The 20,706-nt window shown below is 40.1% G+C and overlaps 1 protein-coding gene across 1 annotated transcript; it reads left to right on the top strand.

Annotated features, from left to right (window-relative positions):
- The first annotated feature begins 1,411 nt into the window (after positions 1-1,411).
- Positions 1,412-18,100, top strand: LOC146383016 (creatine kinase U-type, mitochondrial-like). The gene is made up of 9 exons (XM_084934100.1): positions 1,412-1,714; positions 3,589-3,787; positions 8,748-8,843; positions 9,164-9,385; positions 10,301-10,386; positions 12,313-12,436; positions 13,653-13,787; positions 14,905-15,030; positions 17,213-18,100. Exons 1-9 carry the CDS (start codon positions 1,569-1,571, stop codon positions 17,324-17,326), a joined length of 1,248 nt encoding a protein of 415 aa, XP_084790226.1. The 5' UTR covers positions 1,412-1,568; the 3' UTR covers positions 17,327-18,100.
- Positions 18,101-20,706: the final 2,606 nt, after the last annotated feature.

Genomic DNA, 20,706 nt, shown 5'->3' with positions numbered 1-20,706 from the left:
CTTAGCAGTGAAGAAATGGAAACTGAGCCGAGGTCTGGGATTTTAAGGGCAGTGTTGCCATTTTTTTCCATTCATACTTCCACCAGACGAATTCATCTCAGATTCCACGTGAAGAAAAGCTGAACATTTTCCCTGTAAGTCACTCTTGACGCATCGCCATGAGGAAGTTGCAGTGAGGTTTTTGCTGGTTTGTTTGTTTTTTAATGGTAGGCTGCGAGTGGCTGGAGTAACCTTGTAATCTTATTCCAGACAAAGGCGTTCTGGCTGCTTGTTCTCCTCCGGGTTGAATGAAGAGCGGAGGGAGCGCATCGTGTGTTTGTGTGTGTATGTGTTTGGGGGTTGTGGAGTAGTACTTGGGGTGATGTGAGGCGTTTCAGTGCTGCAGCCCTATTCACCGATGTCCTTCAGTATTCACACCACGCACCGCTCCAACATTGTCAAGTTAGCCCATATAAGCGTGTGTGACTTCCTGCACAGAGCAGATTCCGCCCTTATGGAGAGCTTGTTATTTTTCGCGACATTCGGGTATGCAAGTGAAAATGACATGGGAATAAATGTATGCACGGTGTTTTAGTTTTACATCTGCATTATCTGTCAGGCCCATAGCTGCAATTAAACTGCACAAGACGAGGCAAAAATACCGTCCAAATTCTGATTTGGCGTGCACTGTGACTTAAGGTTCGCTATAATTTTACCTGCTGATGCTTCCTTCATCACTGTGTTGGATTTGGTCGTTAAATAAAATAATTGGTCGTTAAATAGCTGCTGTCTGCACAGCACACAGTCGGTTGTAATCACATTTCTTATGACACCCATGATCCTGATTTCAGTTATATTTGAAAGGTTTTCACAAATTAATTTGAATGCCTTTGACTGAGTGTAGTGCGATATACTGTATTTGACTTTTGTAAAACACTAAAACAAATCTAGTTGGGAGTAATATATTTCATAGGCACTGTTTGTTTCTAATTGAACTCTTTCACAAGAGTGACTAGTAACAGTGTACAACCAGAGGCATTCAGATGGACTTTGATATTGCATGTGGTTCATTATTAAGGTATACAGCTGAAATGTCTGCCAGGGTAAAATATTAAAAGCAGTAAACTGAAATCATCATCGTTGTTCCTTGAAAAAAAAAGTATAATTACAATACACTTGATAAAAATTATAATTTTTCTTAGCTATAAAGTTAGGCATTTAGTCTGTGTTACCGTATTTAAAAGAAGCCTATGTATTTCTGCAAATATACTGTAGGCTAGAGTAAATTAAATATACTGTGAAAAAATGATAAAGTCACATTTGGGGGTGAAGGTTGTTTGTCCTCATTTACAGGAAGAACATTAGGCGTTTTAATCGTGTGCTTTTATTTTGAAGATGCAGCTGAATTTCCGCTCTCGTCGTGTATTCCTCCATCTTGACGTCGCTGTTTCTCAATCGCACTCCTTTCCATTCCATCAGGGGCACTTCATCACCGACACTCCCGTCCACCTGACCCTCCTTCCCCGTGGCCGTGAAAAAAAAGACCTTTCTCATTTTTTTCAAAACCCAAATACAAGGAGAATAAAAAAATGGCAAGCAGTTTCTCGAGAATCCTTTCCTCCAAACGACACATCGGGATCCTGACTTTGGTGGGAGGATCGGTAACGGCTGGATTTCTCCTCCACCGGGAACATGTTAGCGCCGGAGTGCCTGTTCGCAGGAGGTACCCCGCGAGGTAACGTTTTTTTTTTCAATACTACAACAACTACACACAAATGTAGCCATTATTTTTTAGAAGCATTTAGCATAACTTTATCACATATTTTGTGATGTAATGCACAGATTATTAGTTATTAGTAAACCAGTGCAAATGCTATGTTTTATATTATTTTTTAGTTTTTTGTGAAATATTAATATGTTATTAATATCATTGTTTGCATCAGCATAATTAAAATTAATCGTGCAAGAGGCAGCATATAGGGATCACGCACAATCCTAACGTCCTTGCAAAATTACTTGGTTCAGTGATGCTTTTTATGTGAAGTAAAATTAGATTTAATATCGCTCATAACCATCGCACGTATGCAACCTTATGTCTCAAATCTCTGCTTCCTTCAGCTATAATTGTGCTCCCTGCACCAGCCTGCAGAGCAGATGGTTTAGCGCCATAAATATAGGTTTCATGCATGCACCCATTGTTATACATGGATACTGGCGGGATCAAAAGACTCGGAGAGGCCGAGGCGGGGTGCGTACGTGTCCCAGTGCACGCCTGCATGCATTAAAAATGCACCACATACACCATATATAGGTTAGTAAATGATTACTAGTATTCTGATATAAAACCCTGCCCACTGTTATACAAGTGGTCACACCTAAAGAGCTCCTGCAGCAGGGGCGTTAACAAGATTGGTTCAGTGAGGTGGCCATATTTAATTATATGTGGAAAATCATCTGGACTATATCATTTACTAATATTTCGACCCATTTTTTAAAAGTAAAAATCATAATCCTTTTTAAGTGATGGTACGAAAGTTTTCAAATTAGAAGTAGCTAGTGATTATGGTTGAAACCTTGCAGTAATGGTGCAGGAGGTGGTCGTGGTGTGTTGGCGAAAACTGTAGACAGATGTTGGCATTGCTTCCACATACAATAGGGCTCTAGCCAGATCATCCCTTACAAAGGAATAAATATCTGTCAGATTATTGCAATAAAGAAAACATGCTTGTCTTTGTTTTTTAATCCAAGGACATTTGATTGACAAATAATTTTTTTAGTAAATGGTTCTGAACATACAGTTACACATCTACTCCACAGACACAGACTACTATTACGAAACCTGGTTTTTGTCTAATAAAAATTATGTAAAAAATGGTTTAACAATAAATTTAGAAAACATTTGCCTGTTTCATTTTTGCTCTATGCCATAAAAAATATATATACATACACAAAACAATTCTGGAACATAAAGTTGAATTTGCTGGAAAGTCTAAAGGATGGATTGTCTATGATAAAGATGAGTTTGTGAACGTTTTTTATTTTTGATGTCTTAGCCCTATGCTTTGAGACAAAGTGTAACAAAAACACACATGTTAATTTGTGCTTCTACGGCAGTGCTAATCTTTCAGACTTCTTGGCAACAAGTATTAATTTTTGCTGGTCTTTCACAGCATTTTCTTTTTTTCCCATTAGCGTCTGTGAAAGCCTAAATGCTCATTTGAAAAGCTTGTAGTGTCTAATCTAATTCTGCATCCTCTATCATCATGAAATAAATGGCACTTTTTACCATCTCATGAATAGTTGAACATTAACCAAAGAATGCACATTAATGGTGCCGCTGTGCCATGTTTTATAGTACAATGCTCGTGTCCTTCTGTGTCTTACATTAGTGGTGTTTTGTTAGCCGGCAGGGTGTTGTATTAGCAAAAAGTCACAGGTTGACACACCAGTCACTTGCGTACGTGCAATGAAAAACAGTTCCTTGAGTGAGTCACTCATTGTGCCCCTGCTCCAAGGGCAAAAAGTAAACCATCGCCTACACTCCTGTAATTTTTCTCTCTCTCCAATAGCAGCACATTCACATATAATCTTTCATTTGTTTTTGTGCAGTGCGGAGTTCCCAGACCTGCGCAAACACAACAACTGCATGGCCAGTAACCTCACACCTGCAATCTATGCTAAGCTGTGTGATAGGGCCACTCCCAATGGTTTCACACTGGATGAGGCCATCCAGACGGGCGTGGACAACCCTGGGCACCCCTTCATCAAGACCGTTGGCATGGTGGCAGGAGACGAGGAGTCTTATGAGGTCAGACGTCATAGTAACTTTTCGACATACAGGCTTCCTTCTGCATACAAAAACAGGGTTTTGGGTCTAATAGGTTTTAGAAAGAATCACAAGGTAACAGAGAATCCTTCCTTATGCGGGAGAAGACTCATTATTATGTACTTGCATATGCAGCTGTCATCGGGACGTATGTCCTCGGGTCTTCACTACCCTGTTAGTGTTCCCACCCTCACTATCAAGTATGTTTTGTGACATTCACACATGCATACACAGAGTATTACAGTGTCACTGAGGCAGGGTTTTTAGATGGGACATGTCTTTTGGGATGTCTCAATATCTAAAATGAGGATACTTCAGTACATTTTCATTTTAATTGCCTACTTCATTTAGAAGCTACAGAAATATCTTGGAACTGCTGACAGCAGTGTGTGTGTCTTTGAATGTGATATTAACTATGGATCAGGAGAATAATGAGTGTTTAATCTGTAATGCTGAAGGTTGCAGGTCAACCATTAGACATTTCTGTTACTTGTGATTGTGTAAGCATTTTTCTTAAACAATATGAATACATACCTTAGTATTTGCAATGTATCATATACTCCCAGCTTTTGACATGTGTGGGTAGGGATGGGTATTGATAAGATTTTCACGATTCCGATTCCATTTTCGATTCTGTTTAACGATTCGATTCTTTATCGATTCTCTTATCGATTCTCTTATCGATTCTTTTTAAAAAAGGAGAACACTAAGGTCGATTAGCTTAGAACTTTGCTTTATATCTTCTCTTTGAACAAGATAGAAATTTAGGAGTAACATGGCCTTACAAACCCAACAGTGAGATCTTAAGAGATCCAGCCTACGGCTCTTCAATGGGTGTCACAGGGTCCCCAGGAAAAAAAATTGTAAATGTAAAATAATAAAATAAATATTCTTCTGTAGCAATAACAAAGTATAACGTAAATTATTCTGTAGCAATTACACAAGAATATCCAGTAATGTCCCTGCCTACAATTAAACACATTCACTTACCGAAAATTGGGGGCATCTGCTGTGGCAAATGGGTGCAAGCCTTTGACCACAAACTTAGTCACTGCTCGGTGACATTCGTCTATCCTGGCCTGAAAGGAGACGCTACCGGTAGACTGCAGCGAGAACTGCCAGCATCTGAGCCAGCCAGACTCTCTCTCTCATCATGGTCACCTAAATGCACAGTAATGGCAGGTTTTGTAATAAGGCGGATCGCGCTAACATAATATGCACTGTTAGTTGATTATTTACCTGCAGCATTAACGGGAGAGGACGTGCAAACGTTACCGCTGCTGCTGGGTTGAGATTCACGAGTCCGGAGCGGAATTAAAAACACGACATTCATTTAAGGTCATCACGTGTTTTGTGAGCAAATGCTTTTGCATATTCGTAGTGTTTCCTCCCTTAAATGAAATATCTACTTTGCAAGTATTGCAAGCTGCCCAGTTGTCATCCGTTCTCGTAAAGTATAACCAAACTTTTGAGCGTTTGAGCCGCTTACGCGCCGTGTTTCCTGCCAGGTAAATGACACTCCGCAACGTGGTGACGTCATTCGGGGCGACTGGAATCGAGAAGGGAATCGTTTGTAAAAATGTCAAACAATTCCAAGGAATTGAAACAGTGGGAACCGGTTCTCAACAAGAACCGGTTTTCGATACCCATCCCTATGTGTGGGAGTTTCTTTTGAACACTTCAGGGTATGGCGTTACTGTAACACAACAGAATGTCAGTGACTTCTGGTAAAGTAGTTACTCAATGTTCAGAGACAGAGTCTTTTTAGGATATTTCAGACCCTTCCACTTTTTTCAGTCATAAAATGTTGGCTAGAAGATTGCACTGCAAAAATATCCACACCTTCCTAGTACTGTGTTGGATCCCTTTTTGCCTTCAGAATTGTCTTAGTTCTTTGTGACACGGATTAAACAAGGTGCTGAAAACATTTCTCAAAGCTTGGTCCATATTGATATGATGGGATCACAGAGTTGCAGTAGATAATAATAATAATAATAATGGATTGCATTCATATAGCGCTTTTCGGGACCCCTCAAAGCGCTTTACAATTCCACTATTCATTCACTCTCACATTCCTACACTGGTGGAGGCAGCTACAGTTGTAGCCACACCACAGCTGCCCTGGGGCAGACTGACAGAAGCAAGGCTGCCATATTGCGCCATCGGCCCCTCTGGCCATCACCAGTAGGCGGTAGGTGAAGTGTCTTGCCCAAGGACACAACGACCGAGACTGTCCGAGGCAGGGCTCGAACCGGCAACCTTCCGATTACAAGACGAACACCCAACTCTTGAGCCACGATCGCGTAGATTTGTTGCTATGCATCCATATTGTGCAACTCCCATTTCATCACACCGCACAAGTGCTCTTTCTGGTTATTAAGTGATGACGTGTAAACCCTGCTTCCAGGTCCAAACTCCTACTGATACTGTTGTATCGTTAACATGTTGCAGGGCTTTGTATCTTGTTCTGTTTAATCTTAACAAACCCCTAAAAATAATGAGAGATCACTGTTGGGCTCTGTGGGTTTTTATTACAGTGAGGTCAATAAGTATTTGATCACCCTGTCATTTTGCAAGTTCTCTTACTCAGTCTTGGTCTACAATTTTCAGCATAGAGACAGAGAGACTGTGAGAGACAGAATCTAAAAAGAACAATCCGGAAATCACATTATATGATTTTTGAACAATTTATTTGTGAACAAATACTTGTTGACCTCACTGTAGTACTATTCATCTGCTGCAGTTTAAAACCTTACAATGGAACTACAGCCCATCAGCTAACTATTTGCCAGTTTTCTGTCTTCATTTAATGTGAAGTGATAGCAGAGCTGTTTGTTTTAGTTTTTCCAAAATTCCTCATTCAGAACATGGTGTATAATGTTTAGATGGAAACCAGTGATCTAACATCTTGCTACCTTCTAACTCGGTTGAAATTGAGAAATTCTATTTTTCATGGACGGTTGGATGTTAAACTTTCTTGTAACACCTGGGAGCACACTAATCATTTTATTAAGGGTAAAAGAATTTAGACAGTTTGGACCCGGAAACGGTTCATGACTTCGGACTTAAGAGACTGATAGGATTGGGATCTGGTAACTGTGGAGGCCATTTGAGTTCATGTTCGAAATGATCTGCCGTTTGTGATGTAGCATGTTATCCAGCTGAAATGATCCATCATAAGATGGATCATAAAGAGATGAACATGGTCACCATTAATAGTCAAGTAGCCTGTGGTGTTTAAATGATCATCAGTTGGTACTCAGGGGCTCAAAGTGTGTCAAAGAAAATATCTCCAGTTTGGTGAGCCTGTGTGAATCATAGCCTCAATTTCCTTTTCTTATCTGAAAGAAGTAGCACCTGGGTTGGTCTTGTGCTGCTGTGGCCCATCTGCTTCAAAGGTGTGATCATGGCTCAAGAGTTGGCAGTTCGTCTTGTAATCAGAAGACGGAATCGGTTCGAGCCCCGGCTCCGACAGTCTCGGTCTCGGTCCTTGGGCAAGACACTTCACCCGTTGCCTACTGGTGGTGGTCAGAGAGCCCGGTGGCGCCCCAACGTAGCTTGCCATTACCAGTGTGTGAATGGGTGGATGACTGAACTTGTAAAGCGCTTTGGGGTCCATAGGGACTAAGTAAAGCGCTATACAAATACAGGCCATTTACCAAAGGTTGGACGTGTTGAGAGATGCTCATCTGCTTGTAAAGAGTGGTTATTTGAGTTACTGTTGCCTTACTACCAGGTCAAGGCAGTCTGGCCATTATCCTCATCATTACCAACATCAACAAAGTACTTTCACTCAGAGAACTGCTGTTCACTGGATATTTTCTTTTTTCACGCCATTCTCTAAAAACCGTAGCGATGGTTGGGGGGAACATCCCAGTAGTTCCTGAAATACTCAGCCTGTATTGCATCAATGTTCAAAGTCACTGAAATCATCTTTTCTCCCCATTTACGGCAGATATAGTTTTAAGTGTAACAACCTTTCACACATGCACATGTGCAGTGTGTCCAGTTTTTCCTTCCAGATCTTTTTAAGCCTTGTCATCAGCTTTGAGCCACCGTTGGGTCTCTTCAAAGATTTGGGGGGGTTAAAGTCTGAGTTTAGGCTGGGTCTCTCAAGGACAGTCAGAGACTTGTCTTGAAACCAATCCAGCGTTCTCTTGGCTATTGTTGTGAAAATTGATCCATTGTTGGTCTCAGGTTGCATGCACTCTGGATTAGATTTTCTTTAAAAGCTTCTGTGCATTTGGCTCCATTCCCCTTAGCATCTTCTCTGAGTTCTCTCCCCACTCTCACCTTCAAAGGGTGATGCTGCCTCTACCATGCCTCACTACTGAAGTACCGATTGGATTTATTCTCATAGAGGAAATCCCCTCTTCCACCAGTTAGTTGAGTGATGTTAGGTATCCAAGTGTATTATATATTTTTCTTTATCAAATGGTCAGAAATAACAGAGAAATTCAAATATTTTACTGACTGTGCTGTAAATGGACCAATCACACTTGAAGGCATATCAGGTGCTGTAGAAATTTGCTTAAGTTACTGTTTAGAGCTTGTTTTATGGTAATTAATGCCAGTGAACATAAACTGATTCGAACAAGCTAATCAACCGCAACATGCATTTTGGAAAATGTATTACCTGCTTTATCAACAAATGACAACAAAATAACAATGATTATATTACTTTAACTTTATTGACTCAGTAATGCATGTGACTCAATTTCACTAATAAATGACCCTCATTGTTCGCTCTACTTGGCTTATCAATCACTCCAGACCAGGCATAAGAAAAATCCTTTTTTAATTATTCCTTTTCATTATTGCTTATTTTAAATGAGCAATAATAAATATTTAAAGGAGGAAAAAATAGACTTTTAAAATGAACTCATTACTAAACCTTATACATGCAATGTCTGAGTATTCTTTATTCCTTTTTCTGGTTTAGGTATTTGCAGACCTTTTGGACCCTGTGATCAAGGAAAGGCACAATGGCTATGACCCCCGCGCCATGAAGCACCCCACTGATCTGGATTCTAGCAAGGTATTACTAACACTGACAGTGCCTGAAGTAGTATTTTACTCCGTAGGCTGGGTATTTGAAAGCAAAATTTGCAAAAAGCATCAAAAAATTAAGAACTACTCATTTTACTCTAAATATGTACGTTTAAATTGTGAAGGCAAAGCCTAGTTAGATTTCTAGCTCTCTTTATATACTACAATAACCAGTCTAGAGAAGTACAAACTTCTTCAAAACTCTTCCTCTTCCTCACCTCTTATTTCTTTCACTGTTTTTTTTTAATACATCATATGATCGGATTTACCTGCACAGGTAGCCTTAAACCTCCCCCATCTTTGTTTCAGATCCAGTCAGGTCATTTCGATGAACGATATGTGTTGTCGTCCAGGGTGAGGACAGGCCGCAGCATCCGCGGCCTGAGCCTGCCGCCCGCCTGCACCAGGGCAGAGCGCAGGGAGGTGGAGAGAGTGGTGGTGGATGCCCTGTCTGGCCTGAAGGGTGACCTAACGGGGAAGTACTACAGTCTCACCCAAATGACAGAAAAGGAGCAGCAACAGCTCATTGATGTGAGTGATGATGTCGTGCTGTTGACTCATTTGGAATTTGCATTTGGAAAAAGTCAAGTTTTAGCTACCTCTGCTCTCATTTAATTATTTGTATATTTGTCTTAGAAAAAACATCCTGTAACTTAATGTATACAATTTCACATTGGAAACCAAAGTTATACTAAAGCATTATATTTTATTTACTACATTTGACAGGTGTTCTATAAAGAAATATATATTTTCAGTGCCATTGTCTGTTTGCTTGTCTTTTAGCAAGTGTACTTACCAATAGAATTGCATCAAACTTGGCAGAAAGACGAAGCAAAAGAATAACCCATTTCATTTTGGTGCAGATCCAGACTAAAATTGCAAAACTGATACTCGGCCTTGGCAGAGGATGCATTCTCTCATTTTTGTACTTCATATAGTTAGCCTGAAAGAAACAATCCGTCAGTTGATCACATATTTATAAGCTGGAATTTTTTATCACACTTAATCAGAAAACTCTGGGCCATCAGCTTTATGTTTCTTTGTTATGTTTAGCCTGCTGTTGATGTGATTACAATTCCAGTACGTGACCTACCAGAAGAAAAATTAAAGAGAATTTTATCACATATAATCAGGAGTGGGTGTGTTGTGGTTGACACAGCATTTTTCTCCTCACAATGAGAAAAGATCAGAGTATTGAATTCTTAGGTCTACCTCATTGTTAATGCCTCCCAGCATGCATTTTAGTGATGGAAATAGCAGCAAGAACACTTGATTGAATGTTGGGTTAAGGTTATTGGGTTGATTGAAGATATTATTTCTAATGTTCTGATGTTGTTTATATTTCTAATTAGTTCTAATTTCTTGATCCCATTTTGTTTTCTTAACCAACAAACACTCTGGATTTAGCTGAGTATAAATCATCCTTTTTTTCTGTATTTCCAACAGGACCACTTCTTGTTTGACAAGCCGGTGTCCCCCCTCCTCACGTGTGCAGGGATGGCTCGTGACTGGCCAGATGCCCGTGGCATTTGGTAAGTGGATAAGAAATGTTTCTGGCTGGTAAACAAAACTTCTTCATCTGTTTAATTCCAGAAATAAAGAGATCCTAAATACCTTGGTAAAGGTTCATGTAGGTCAGAGAGGTCAAACCTGTTTTATATTATGGGCCAAATAACATGTCCCACTTTGACCTGAGTTGGACCAGAACAGTGAAACTCCCCTTTCTGTTAGAATAAAGAAGTTTAACTACACATTTAATCTCTGAGCTATCATAATATACCAAAAAAGAAGTGCAACAACAGTATATCTCACTTTTTCTACATGATAAAGAAATGCTGCTGTAGTAAATGAAAGACATCTGCCAGCGAGACTCTATGGGCTTAAACTGAAATAAAAAGTAAATGTGTTAAATAATAGTGAAAGTTTTGTTATCTCATTGCCCAGAATGCCGTCTAATTACAAAACAGAAAGTTTTTGTTAATTCACAGAGAATACCCTTTTTTCCCTCTGTGCATCCACTGTAAAAAACAGAAATTTGTATAGGAGATACACAGAACAGAATTTTTCTGCCATTTGATTTTTTTGTCTAATCTTTAATTACTTTGGTGTAGTATGATTGGACTTTATCAGGCAGAAAATCTGCAAAATGTATTGAAATACAGTTGTTTCAAAAAAGATTGCCCTATTTCACATTTTCCAGAGGACTCTAGTGGGCCGGACGGCGTCTTTGCCGCAGCGATTCTGGCCTGTGGTCCTTATGTTTTTTACCCCTGATTTAGATCATTGCTGTGTACTGGATTTACACAAGGCGCTGCTGATGGTTGACTAATCTTGTATTTATATTTAAGAATAACATTTTCTTCTTTTCTGAGGGATGACAGTGACACAGTGTTAGGAGGTGACCCACTATGATATTTAATTAACGTTTTTCTTTACTGCTACAAACTGGAAATGGGTCATACAAACAGTTATGTAACGTGTTTCTCCCAAGTGAGGCCACTCTTTTAGTCCTTAATGATTAGTTTTCATATTTAACAGTTTTCTAAATAAAGAAGGGCCTTTTTTTGTCTTTGTTTTTGGCGTTTCTCCGTCACTGATCCTTGGTGGAGGTGTATTAGCAATGCGGAAAATGCTCCCTCAGCACTGAGTTTCAGCATGTACTCAGGAATAACCCAGTGCAACGTGTCAGCCAGCCAAAATCAATCACCAGCCTCCCTCCTCTCTCCCTCTGCCAGCCGTATCAGCCAACCTGTCCTCAGCTCTCCTTAATAATTCACCTTCACGTCATTCCTTCATCATCTCTTCTTTCAGGAGCTCAGCTTTCTGTTTTTCTGGCTCTGTGATCTTTTCTTTTTTTTCACTAACCTTATGTTCAGCTCTGCTGTGAATCATTTTGCTTATTCTTTAATCTTTTTTGCTTCTGTTCCGTGTTCTTTTTCTTCCTTTTTATTGCATCACTGTATTCTCCTTCTCTCTATCTCTCTCCCCACCCTTTTTAAATGTCTGCCACCATTAAGCAAATGGGTGGGGGGTTCAGATAATTAGATAATCATAATAATGGTCAGATAATTCTCCAATTTGAAACATAGCATGTCCAAGCTTTACAAAATAGACTCAATATTTTATTCAGTCTGATTAATAAGAGTGAATGAGCCCATAAACTCGTCAGGAAAGTGTTTAAAGAGGTCAAGACTGAAGGCTGTTCTTCTATAAACGTCTATAGGACCAAAGGTCTTCTTTACAACCATAGCTATCATAGTTTGGAGGCCTTCAGGTAGAATGCAGGGTTAAGGCACCTCTGGATCGGCTTTATTTTCCAGCCCATAACCATCTGGGTTTTTTTTACTGTCTATAGTCTGTCCACTTCTGTTTTATATGCTAGTGCAAATACAGAAACTGGGCAACCATCAACCACAAACATGAATACTGTATAATCTATGTCCTTAATCTATGCGCAGGCACAACATTGAGAAGACATTCCTGATTTGGGTCAATGAGGAGGATCACACAAGAGTCATCTCTATGGAGAAGGGAGGAAACATGAAGAGAGTCTTTGAGAGGTTCTGCAGAGGCCTGAAGGAGGTAAGACTGTGTTTGTGTATGCAAGGGGATCATTTGAAACAGCTTAAGGAGAAAAGAACTAAATAGAGAATTTGGGGGGTTGAGCAGGCATGGTGTTTTTCTCCGTTGTGATCTCTGTGCAAATGTGATCCTGGACCATAAGAAATTACTGCCAGCAAATCTGACACACTGCACGATGTTGGCTGTGTGTGATTTAATAAAAGTATTGGATATTAAATTTGATAATGGTAAACTGTGGGTCTGCTGCAGTTTGATGGCTTTATGGATTTAATAAACCTGGCAGGATAATTAATACAGTCTAAAAGCATCACTGTAGAGAATGCTTACAGAATGGAAAAAACTGCTTACACTAGACTTTGACTTCACATGTAGACAGATGCCCAAAAATGGTTGGGCAAACATAAACTCTTTATGTCCTGATGCATACTCATTCACCCAGGTAAGGAAAGAGGATGTATATGTCACCCTGTCCAGGAAGTATATGTTCCCATAATGAGGGTTTACACATCCTGAACAGGGAGGAACACTGAGTGGGGAGATTTACGTGAAAAGGGAAAGACCATCTCTGAATGAAGCAGGGGGGCCTAAGGGTACTTATTTCACCATCTTACAATGCTGTGATTGCAGCCATTCCTCAACTCTGTGAATGGTACTCATGGCCATTGATCAGTGGTTGTTGATCAATGGTCATGACAATTTCCATATTAATCATCAAGAAACTGATCTCACAGCATGTTGTTTGCCAGTGGTGCTAGTTTCAGTCAGTCTGCAGAGGTACTTTTTATAAGGTTGGAGAAACCTGCAGTCAGCTGAGACTGAAGAAGTCAGACAGCGAGCTGAAACAAAACGTTTCCCCCTACTGAAAACACCATGTCCAGATGAATACAATCAACTTTTTGGGATAAACTGTTTATCCAAAAGCAGGCCAAATTCCCCTTTTGAGAAAGCACTAAAGACAAGCAATACAACATCTGGGGCTTTTATGTACTAAATGTGTGAGGGCCCTGAACAGCACTCCTTGGCTCTACATTAGCACTGGGTTATCTGTCATTCCACTCCCACCAGAGTTCATTGAACTCTGGTTCAATGAAGTTGAGCAACTCCCTATTCTTTTCTTGTCAGCCACAAAATATGAAAACTCAAAGGTGGGGCAGTTATTGCAGTCTGGGAGTGAAACACACCCACTGTCTTGTTTGACTCCATGTTCCTCTGTTAGGTGGAGCGTCTGATCCAGGAGAGAGGCTGGGAATTTATGTGGAACGAGAGGCTTGGTTACGTCCTTACCTGCCCCTCAAACCTGGGCACAGGACTGAGGGCCGGTGTCCACGTCAAGCTGCCCCTGCTGAGCAAGGTGAGTTTAATGTTTGTAAAGAAACTCCATACGTTTGTTTCCATACATATGTTTTATTGGGTTTCGGGGTCACATTTAAAGCACAAGATTTGCACTGTGTATGGCTTTTTAAATTTAAGCTAATAAGGATTTCCCAAGTGCCGTTAAACAGACTCGGGACATTTTAGCACATCTTCATTATGTTACATTATTAATTTTGTTCACAAAAAAACAAAAACTATCAAAAATTATTAACTCGTTGTCTGATGTGTACCTTTTTTTGCTCAATAACAGCCTGCACTTTTTGTTGTAGTTTTCAACAAGTCTCACATGTCTCCTGAGCAATCCCAAACAACTGTTCTTTGATGAATCTCTCAAGCTCCTCCAGATTTGATGGTCTGCTTCCACCGATCTTGGTCTTCAGTTCATTACAGATTTTTAATGGGAATAAAGTCAGGGCTTTGAGCAAGCCAGTCAATACCCTTCACTTTGGTCTTCTGGAGGTAGTTCTTCAGCAGGAGCGACATATTTTGGGTCATTGTCAAGTTGGAAGACAACGCAACGATCCTCAAGCAATTACTACTTGAAGTTTTCTTGCAAAATCTTCTTTCTTCATGTTTCCTTCCACCTTGACAAGATTCCCACTTACCACAGCATAATACTCCCATCCGTGTGTTTCACTGTGGGGATGGTGTTCTCTTCTCCAGAATTAAGTTTTTATTGGTCTGCAACCTTGAAGTCCATTCCTGTGCATGGTTCTAGCGATTGTCTTCTTTGAGACTACAGGTCCTGACTTGGCTAAGTCATTCATTCATGTCTTGGGAGTTGTTCTGGGGTTTTTAGACACATCTCTCTTGTTCTTGTTCTTCTTTCCAGAGTCTTTGAAATCTTTCACTTCCTACCTCTGCAAGGCTTGTTATGCGCTGTGTTGCTCTCTGTGAATTTGTTGATGATACTTCACTCTTCTTGACACTTTAAAACACCTTTGATAACTTTGGATATCCATCGTCTGCTTTGTGAACATCATCAATTCTTTTCTCAAGTCTAAAAAAGGAATCTTTAGATTAATTCACCCTTAAAAATATTGTGGTTGGTGATTTGAAATGGCGTGAAATAACTCCTCTCTGCTTCATCCCAGGATCCTCGCTTCAGTAAGATTCTGGACAACCTGCGTCTGCAGAAGCGAGGGACAGGCGGTGTGGATACTGCAGCTGTGGGTGGTGTGTTTGACATCTCCAACCTAGACCGCCTGGGACAGTCTGAGGTAGGGTAAATGAAGTGTGTGGCTACGTCCCTAACCTTTAAGTACACCGCAGATATTACCTGTCAAGCCGTTTTTCCAGGTGTTGTTCATTAACCACAAATACCTCGATAAATTATCCCGGGATAAGCAAAGACAATGCTTTCTCAGTGAGGCTAAAAAAAAGCTAACCATCTTAACCGTGTTACCTAGAAAATATGAGCACAATGTAAACTGTTGCTAACCAAATATTTTGTGAGTTGGATTATTTGGAGTACAGTTTAAGTATAGCTGGAGCTATTTTTCACAACTGCAAAAGCATAAGAGAAGCTTCTTGTTTGGCCTGTACATGTAATCTGTCTCCGTTATGTCCTTGGCCTTAGCGTCACATGGGTACAGTACAATAGAGGAGCTCTCTATTGTGGTGAGTGCATGGTTGTGTGTTTTATTCTGATGACATCAGAGGAGGCGGGGGCTCTTTGTTGTTTCTGGGTGAAGTGCAGTGTACAAATTAGCCTTCAGTTTGGTACAGATTAGGAATCACTCATATAATTTTCTTTCTTTAAAATATTGTCTGATTATTGAAAGGCTTGGGAGCTGACCTCCATGGGTGGAGTCAGTGAGTTAAGGAAAGAGAAAATCTGAATGAGGATGGAGGAATGAGAGAATTGTGAGCAGTTGGGGAAAAGTGCAGGAGGACTACAAGGAGGTGTTCCTCTTTAAGCCCATGTTAACAAATACAGATTTCAGTCTGATATGTTGGTGCCTTTTATAACACTCAAGGTCACCTTATAATGCAAATAAAATAAACATTAAAATCACAAACCTGTGCAGAAGTTTGAGGAAGTAAAATTAACTCGATGCTTTTTACCCCTCAGTGATAAAAGGCTGATGGAGAATTAGACGCAAGTTCGTTAGTGTGATAACACAAAAACAAGGCCACATAGGAGTTTGACGGTCATAACACGGGTGCTTCGACTGAGCCTTGGACAAGTTTAAATCTCAGTGACCTTGACCTCAAGGTCAAAGGTCAGGTTTTCAGAAAATCTTATGAATGAGATAACATGAGACCAAGGCGACGTACGATTTTGAAACTGATACCATAGGTGTGTCTACTAAGTATTGTTGTTGTTGAATTAATATGATATAAAATACAGAATTTAGAAATACTAAATAAAATAAATATTTAGTAATCCTCATTTTAATTAAAAAAAAAAAAACAGTTCTGCGGGTACTTGAAAGTTTCTTGTTAGTTTTTAGGCCCTCAATTCAATTCAATTCAATTCAATTCAATTCAATTTTATTTATATAGCGCCAAATCACAACAAAAGTCGCCTCAAGGCGCTTCATAGATACAGAGAAAAACCCAACAATCATATGACCCCCTATGACCTCAGCAGGTTGTAATTTGACACAGACATGACACCACTGTGAGGACACTGCTGTGTGACACAACAGAATATAAACTATCTATCAGGACAGGCTGAAGCTATCCCAGCTGCATAGGGTGAGAACACAGAGACAAACAAATTCATGCTCACAGCCACTTTGGAAACACATACTAACCTAATGTCTTTGGACTATGGGAAGAAGCCTGAATACCTAGAGAGAAGCAACACAGACACAGGATTCAAACCCAGGTCCTTCTTGATGCGAGGTGACCGTTCTAACCACTGTTGCATCGTCCTGCTGTGAAAATATATAGATATTTCTGGGTTGTGTGTTATAGGTCAGCCCCTGTGAAGATTTGAGAAGTGCCTGTTTTTGAGGTGGGCTGTACTTACATAGCACTAGAGGAGGCACACATTCTGCGTCTTAACTGAGCCATAAGACAGAATCAACAAGAGTGCAGGCTGCTTGTATTTATATCTGCTCTTCCCTATTTGGTAGTTTGCACTTTGGTTGTGAAGGGTTTGTTTATAGCTGCAGACTGTTTTGTATCTTCAGCCACTGACAGCATTCAAAGAAAAAGCTGTTAGAAGTACCCTGTATAAGGCTTTCACTATTTTATTTGTTTTAAGATATAAAAGTTTTCGGGTCATGTTAATAATTTCTGTCTTGTGTGGCTTAGCAAACACAAATGTGACTTGGCTTTGACCTTGATAAAATTACTCTTCCTTATTGCAAAAATAGTGTCTACTTTTTATGTTCTGTGCACGTTCCAGTTCACTTTTGTTACTAAAATGTGGCATGTCCATCCTCTCAGGTCCAGCTGGTACAGACAGTGGTTGATGGCGTCAACTACCTAATTGAGTGTGAGAAGAGGCTGGAGAGAGGACAGGACATCAAGGTGCCCCCACCCATCAAGCTGTCCAAGTAGACACTGATCCCTCACCTCCCCACACAGACCTCTGGGCACGCACACATGCACAAATTCCTCTCGCTCTCTGTGCCCATAGATATTATAAATATCTATGTCATCGCCTCATTTATTACTACTAATTACACCATACCACCCCACAGCATACCTCTCTAGAATATAATCTCCTTATATTAGACGTAGCTTCAGGGTCCCAGAACTGCTTTGGGCCTAAGTGAGTGAAGCCTATTGCAGTAAATTCAAAGTTTGATTTAAGCTTAAATCTAAATCCTGCTCTAAGATAGCAGTGGATACGAATAAGGATGCACAAATTATGGGGCTGTTATAAGATGCCCTTTTCTGCATGGCCCAACATCTCTGGCTCTCCTATTAAAGCACTCCTCAGCCTGCCCAAACCTGGCTTACTCCCTTCCTGTCGCATGTCCTGTACACACATCCCCTTTCCTCTCATCTCTGTAGTTTCACTGTTCATGCCTATTAGCTAGTGCTTGTGTAGTTCATCCATCTGTGCTCACCGTGGAGGGTGGATTGTGTGTACATAGTTTACTTTAACTGTTCTGAAGTGGTTTGAATGTAGACCAACAAGCTGAAGACAGAAGACTCTTGTGTTCTCCGGATGAGTCGGTTGTTTGGTGACATGCTGGTGTCAGATTATAATTCACACTGGTCCAGTTAAGCTCTGTACTGTATGCTACTGAAGCAATATCATTTGAGTTTATAACTGAATGTCACGCTCTAATGTCTTTTATTAAAGAAATCATCTATTTAACAGTATTTTCTCCACTGTCTGTCTCTTATTTTTTTTATGTTTTTTGGGTCCTATGTGAGCTAAATGCAATTTCTCTGGTGTTTTCTACCAATATGAATCCAGAGCTTTGAGTAACCATGGTAACCAAGCTTGCGGCATGATTTCTATCAGTGTGGTTGCATAGTGTCATGTGACAATGTTTAGTTGGAAGCATAACAAAACTGTATTATGTTTAAGAGGTCAGTACACGGGGTTCATATTCTCACATGGAGCCCAGACCTGGAAAACAACAATATGTTGAGTGATTAAATATTTTAGCTCACCTGCAGGAACTTTGATTTCAAAGAGATGGTATAATGGGGACAAAAGACCAGTCATAGGTAGCCTACGGTGGCCTACTTGAAATCAGAAAATCGTATTACATAAAATTCAAGTTACATTAATATGAACTGTTGTAAGACCCGCTCGATAAATGTGTGTTAGAAAATATGGCTGCCCGTTAACAATTTGGCATTTTGAGTCTGGTAATAACCCTAAATATGTTTCGTTCTACTCAGTGGTGGAAATAAAGAACTACACATAACATATCCTTTGTTTTTAATTCACCTCGGCATAGTAAAGGAAAATGGTGAATGGGACACATTGGGCCAACCCTTTTTTGTACTAAATCTTGAAAATGTTTTGTCTGGAAAGTCTGAGCACAAAAGTGCAGTGTACCATGTGTATGTTATTATATTATTTAACATTGTATTATCACACTATATTTATTACTGTGCTTTTCTGAGGACATCACTTTTCTTCCAAGAAAAAAAAGGGATCCAGACCAAGTGGAGACTGAATTACCAAAAACTGTATTTACTCCAATGGCCACTTGAGGCTCGCTCCAAAAGCAAGTCAGTCTCTACATAGGGTAATTCTTTTCCTCTGGATAGAGGAGTTTTAGGCCTGCTTTGATTTAATCTCACAAATATTAGCCCTTCTGTGTGATGCACCACATGTTTATGCTTCAACGTTGGAGAGTCAATTTCTATTCTCTAATTTTTTTAGGCTGTACTTAGCACTAATCAGCTGAAATGTGTTTCTGCATTGCATTCAGTTTTTTGGATGGATAACCACGGTTTCTAGTATGTTGATAATTTAACACTCCAGGGGCAGCATCCCACTGAAGCTTTGAAATAGAGTCTAAAACCAAAGGCTGACATCACAGTGGCTACATCCATGTTTTATAAAGGCTATGATCTCGACACCCAGGCCTCTTCTATAGCCAAACCTTTACTTAGACCGGAGGCAGTCTTTGTTTATATCAGATAACAGATAAGGCCGGTATGTTAGCGAATTAACACCCAAACAACAACAAACTGATACCCCCCCCCCGTGTTGTCTGCGATTATAAAGCCTGATACCCTTTTCCTTTTCACTGGTGTGTAATAACTACTAAAAAATGTAACTTATCTTTCAGTATTACATGAAACATGATCTGTCTCCTCAGTCCCATATACACTGGCCCCATCCAGCTCATTCAATTACTAACAACATGACAAATATGGGGCAGTCAATAGCGCTGCTGTAGGGAATTCTTTTTGAAAGAAGCTTGTGAAGACATGAGTGTTTTCTCTGCAGTGAAGGAAGTCTCTAACAAGTTCTTTGTCCCCTTGTGAATAAATAGCATTTTATTGTTTCCAGCAGTGAAATAAGCAACAATTTTTCCTGTGTTTTGGTCCGGGGAGCTGACGGGACAACAAGGCGTTCAGTGTTCTGTGGAGACCCGGCTGAGATGTCAAGTGTGGGTGTTTTGAAACGGGAAGACTTGATTTCTCTCCCCTCCTGGATTTGAAGGAAGGTTCTGATGTACTGAATACACTTCCTCCTTCCTCCTTCTCCCTCAAACTGCGTCTCTCACAGTAGTCAGAGCATGTCACTGGCATAATGCTGCAGACGTTCCCTCTCCTTGCTCCAGATATGACTGAGGAGCAAGCAGATTGTCATGGCAACAACTTCACAGAGGGAAGAGGGGCTCTGCTGGGGGGGAGGAAGAGGCTTTGTGGGTAGAAGACAGCAAATATGTACAGCACAGATGAGAGCCAGGAATTGCATAAGTAAATGCAGGATTTCAAAATAAAATAATGTTTAATACTGAGACTGAGTTAAGTGTGATCACATATTGATTAGATATATATATTACCGTAGACTTCTACCTGCTCACAAAAAGCCTTCACTCTTCTCAGGATGCTGTAACCTCATTTGATCCCTGTATTTCTCCTGTCTTAACTCTGTGATTTCCATCACAGCCATCAATTTACAGTAAACAGATGAAAGAAAAGCAGCTCCCCAGTCTGAGCCACAGCAATAACAGTCTTCCTGAGGTCTGTTTAAGAAGCAAAGTTTACAAGAAAAAAGAGGAATATGCTCATATGTTCTGCTATATGTCTATGTTCACATTTTTGTTGGTGGTGTTTTAAATCATTAAATCTAGCAGTGCAGTACATTACAATACACTGTGTATTGTAGTGACTTAATAATATTATTTGGGCAAATATTTCATTGCTATAGATTTCCTGTTAAAAGGCAGTTTTTCCCTCCATCATCACAAAGTTCTTGCCAGTAGGATGTCTGATTGTTTGGTTTTCTGGTG

The sequence above is a fragment of the Perissodus microlepis genome, chromosome 7 (assembly GCF_051167445.1).
Source record: "Perissodus microlepis isolate ML-2025 ecotype Zambia chromosome 7, ASM5116744v1, whole genome shotgun sequence".
In the NCBI taxonomy this organism is placed as follows: Eukaryota; Metazoa; Chordata; class Actinopteri; order Cichliformes; family Cichlidae; genus Perissodus; species Perissodus microlepis.
The sequence above is the reverse complement of the archived record's forward strand: the minus strand, read 5'-3'. Positions and strand labels throughout refer to the sequence as shown.

Excerpts from the sequence above, each read along its gene's own strand:
- LOC146383016 (XM_084934100.1), top strand. The coding sequence starts at position 1,569 with ATGGCAAGCAGTTTCTCGAGAATCCTTTCCTCCAAACGACACATCGGG. Across the intron at positions 10,387-12,312 it reads CCAGATGCCCGTGGCATTTG|GCACAACATTGAGAAGACAT; the intron begins GTAAGTGGATAA and ends ATCTATGCGCAG. Across the intron at positions 13,788-14,904 it reads AGCTGCCCCTGCTGAGCAAG|GATCCTCGCTTCAGTAAGAT; the intron begins GTGAGTTTAATG and ends GCTTCATCCCAG.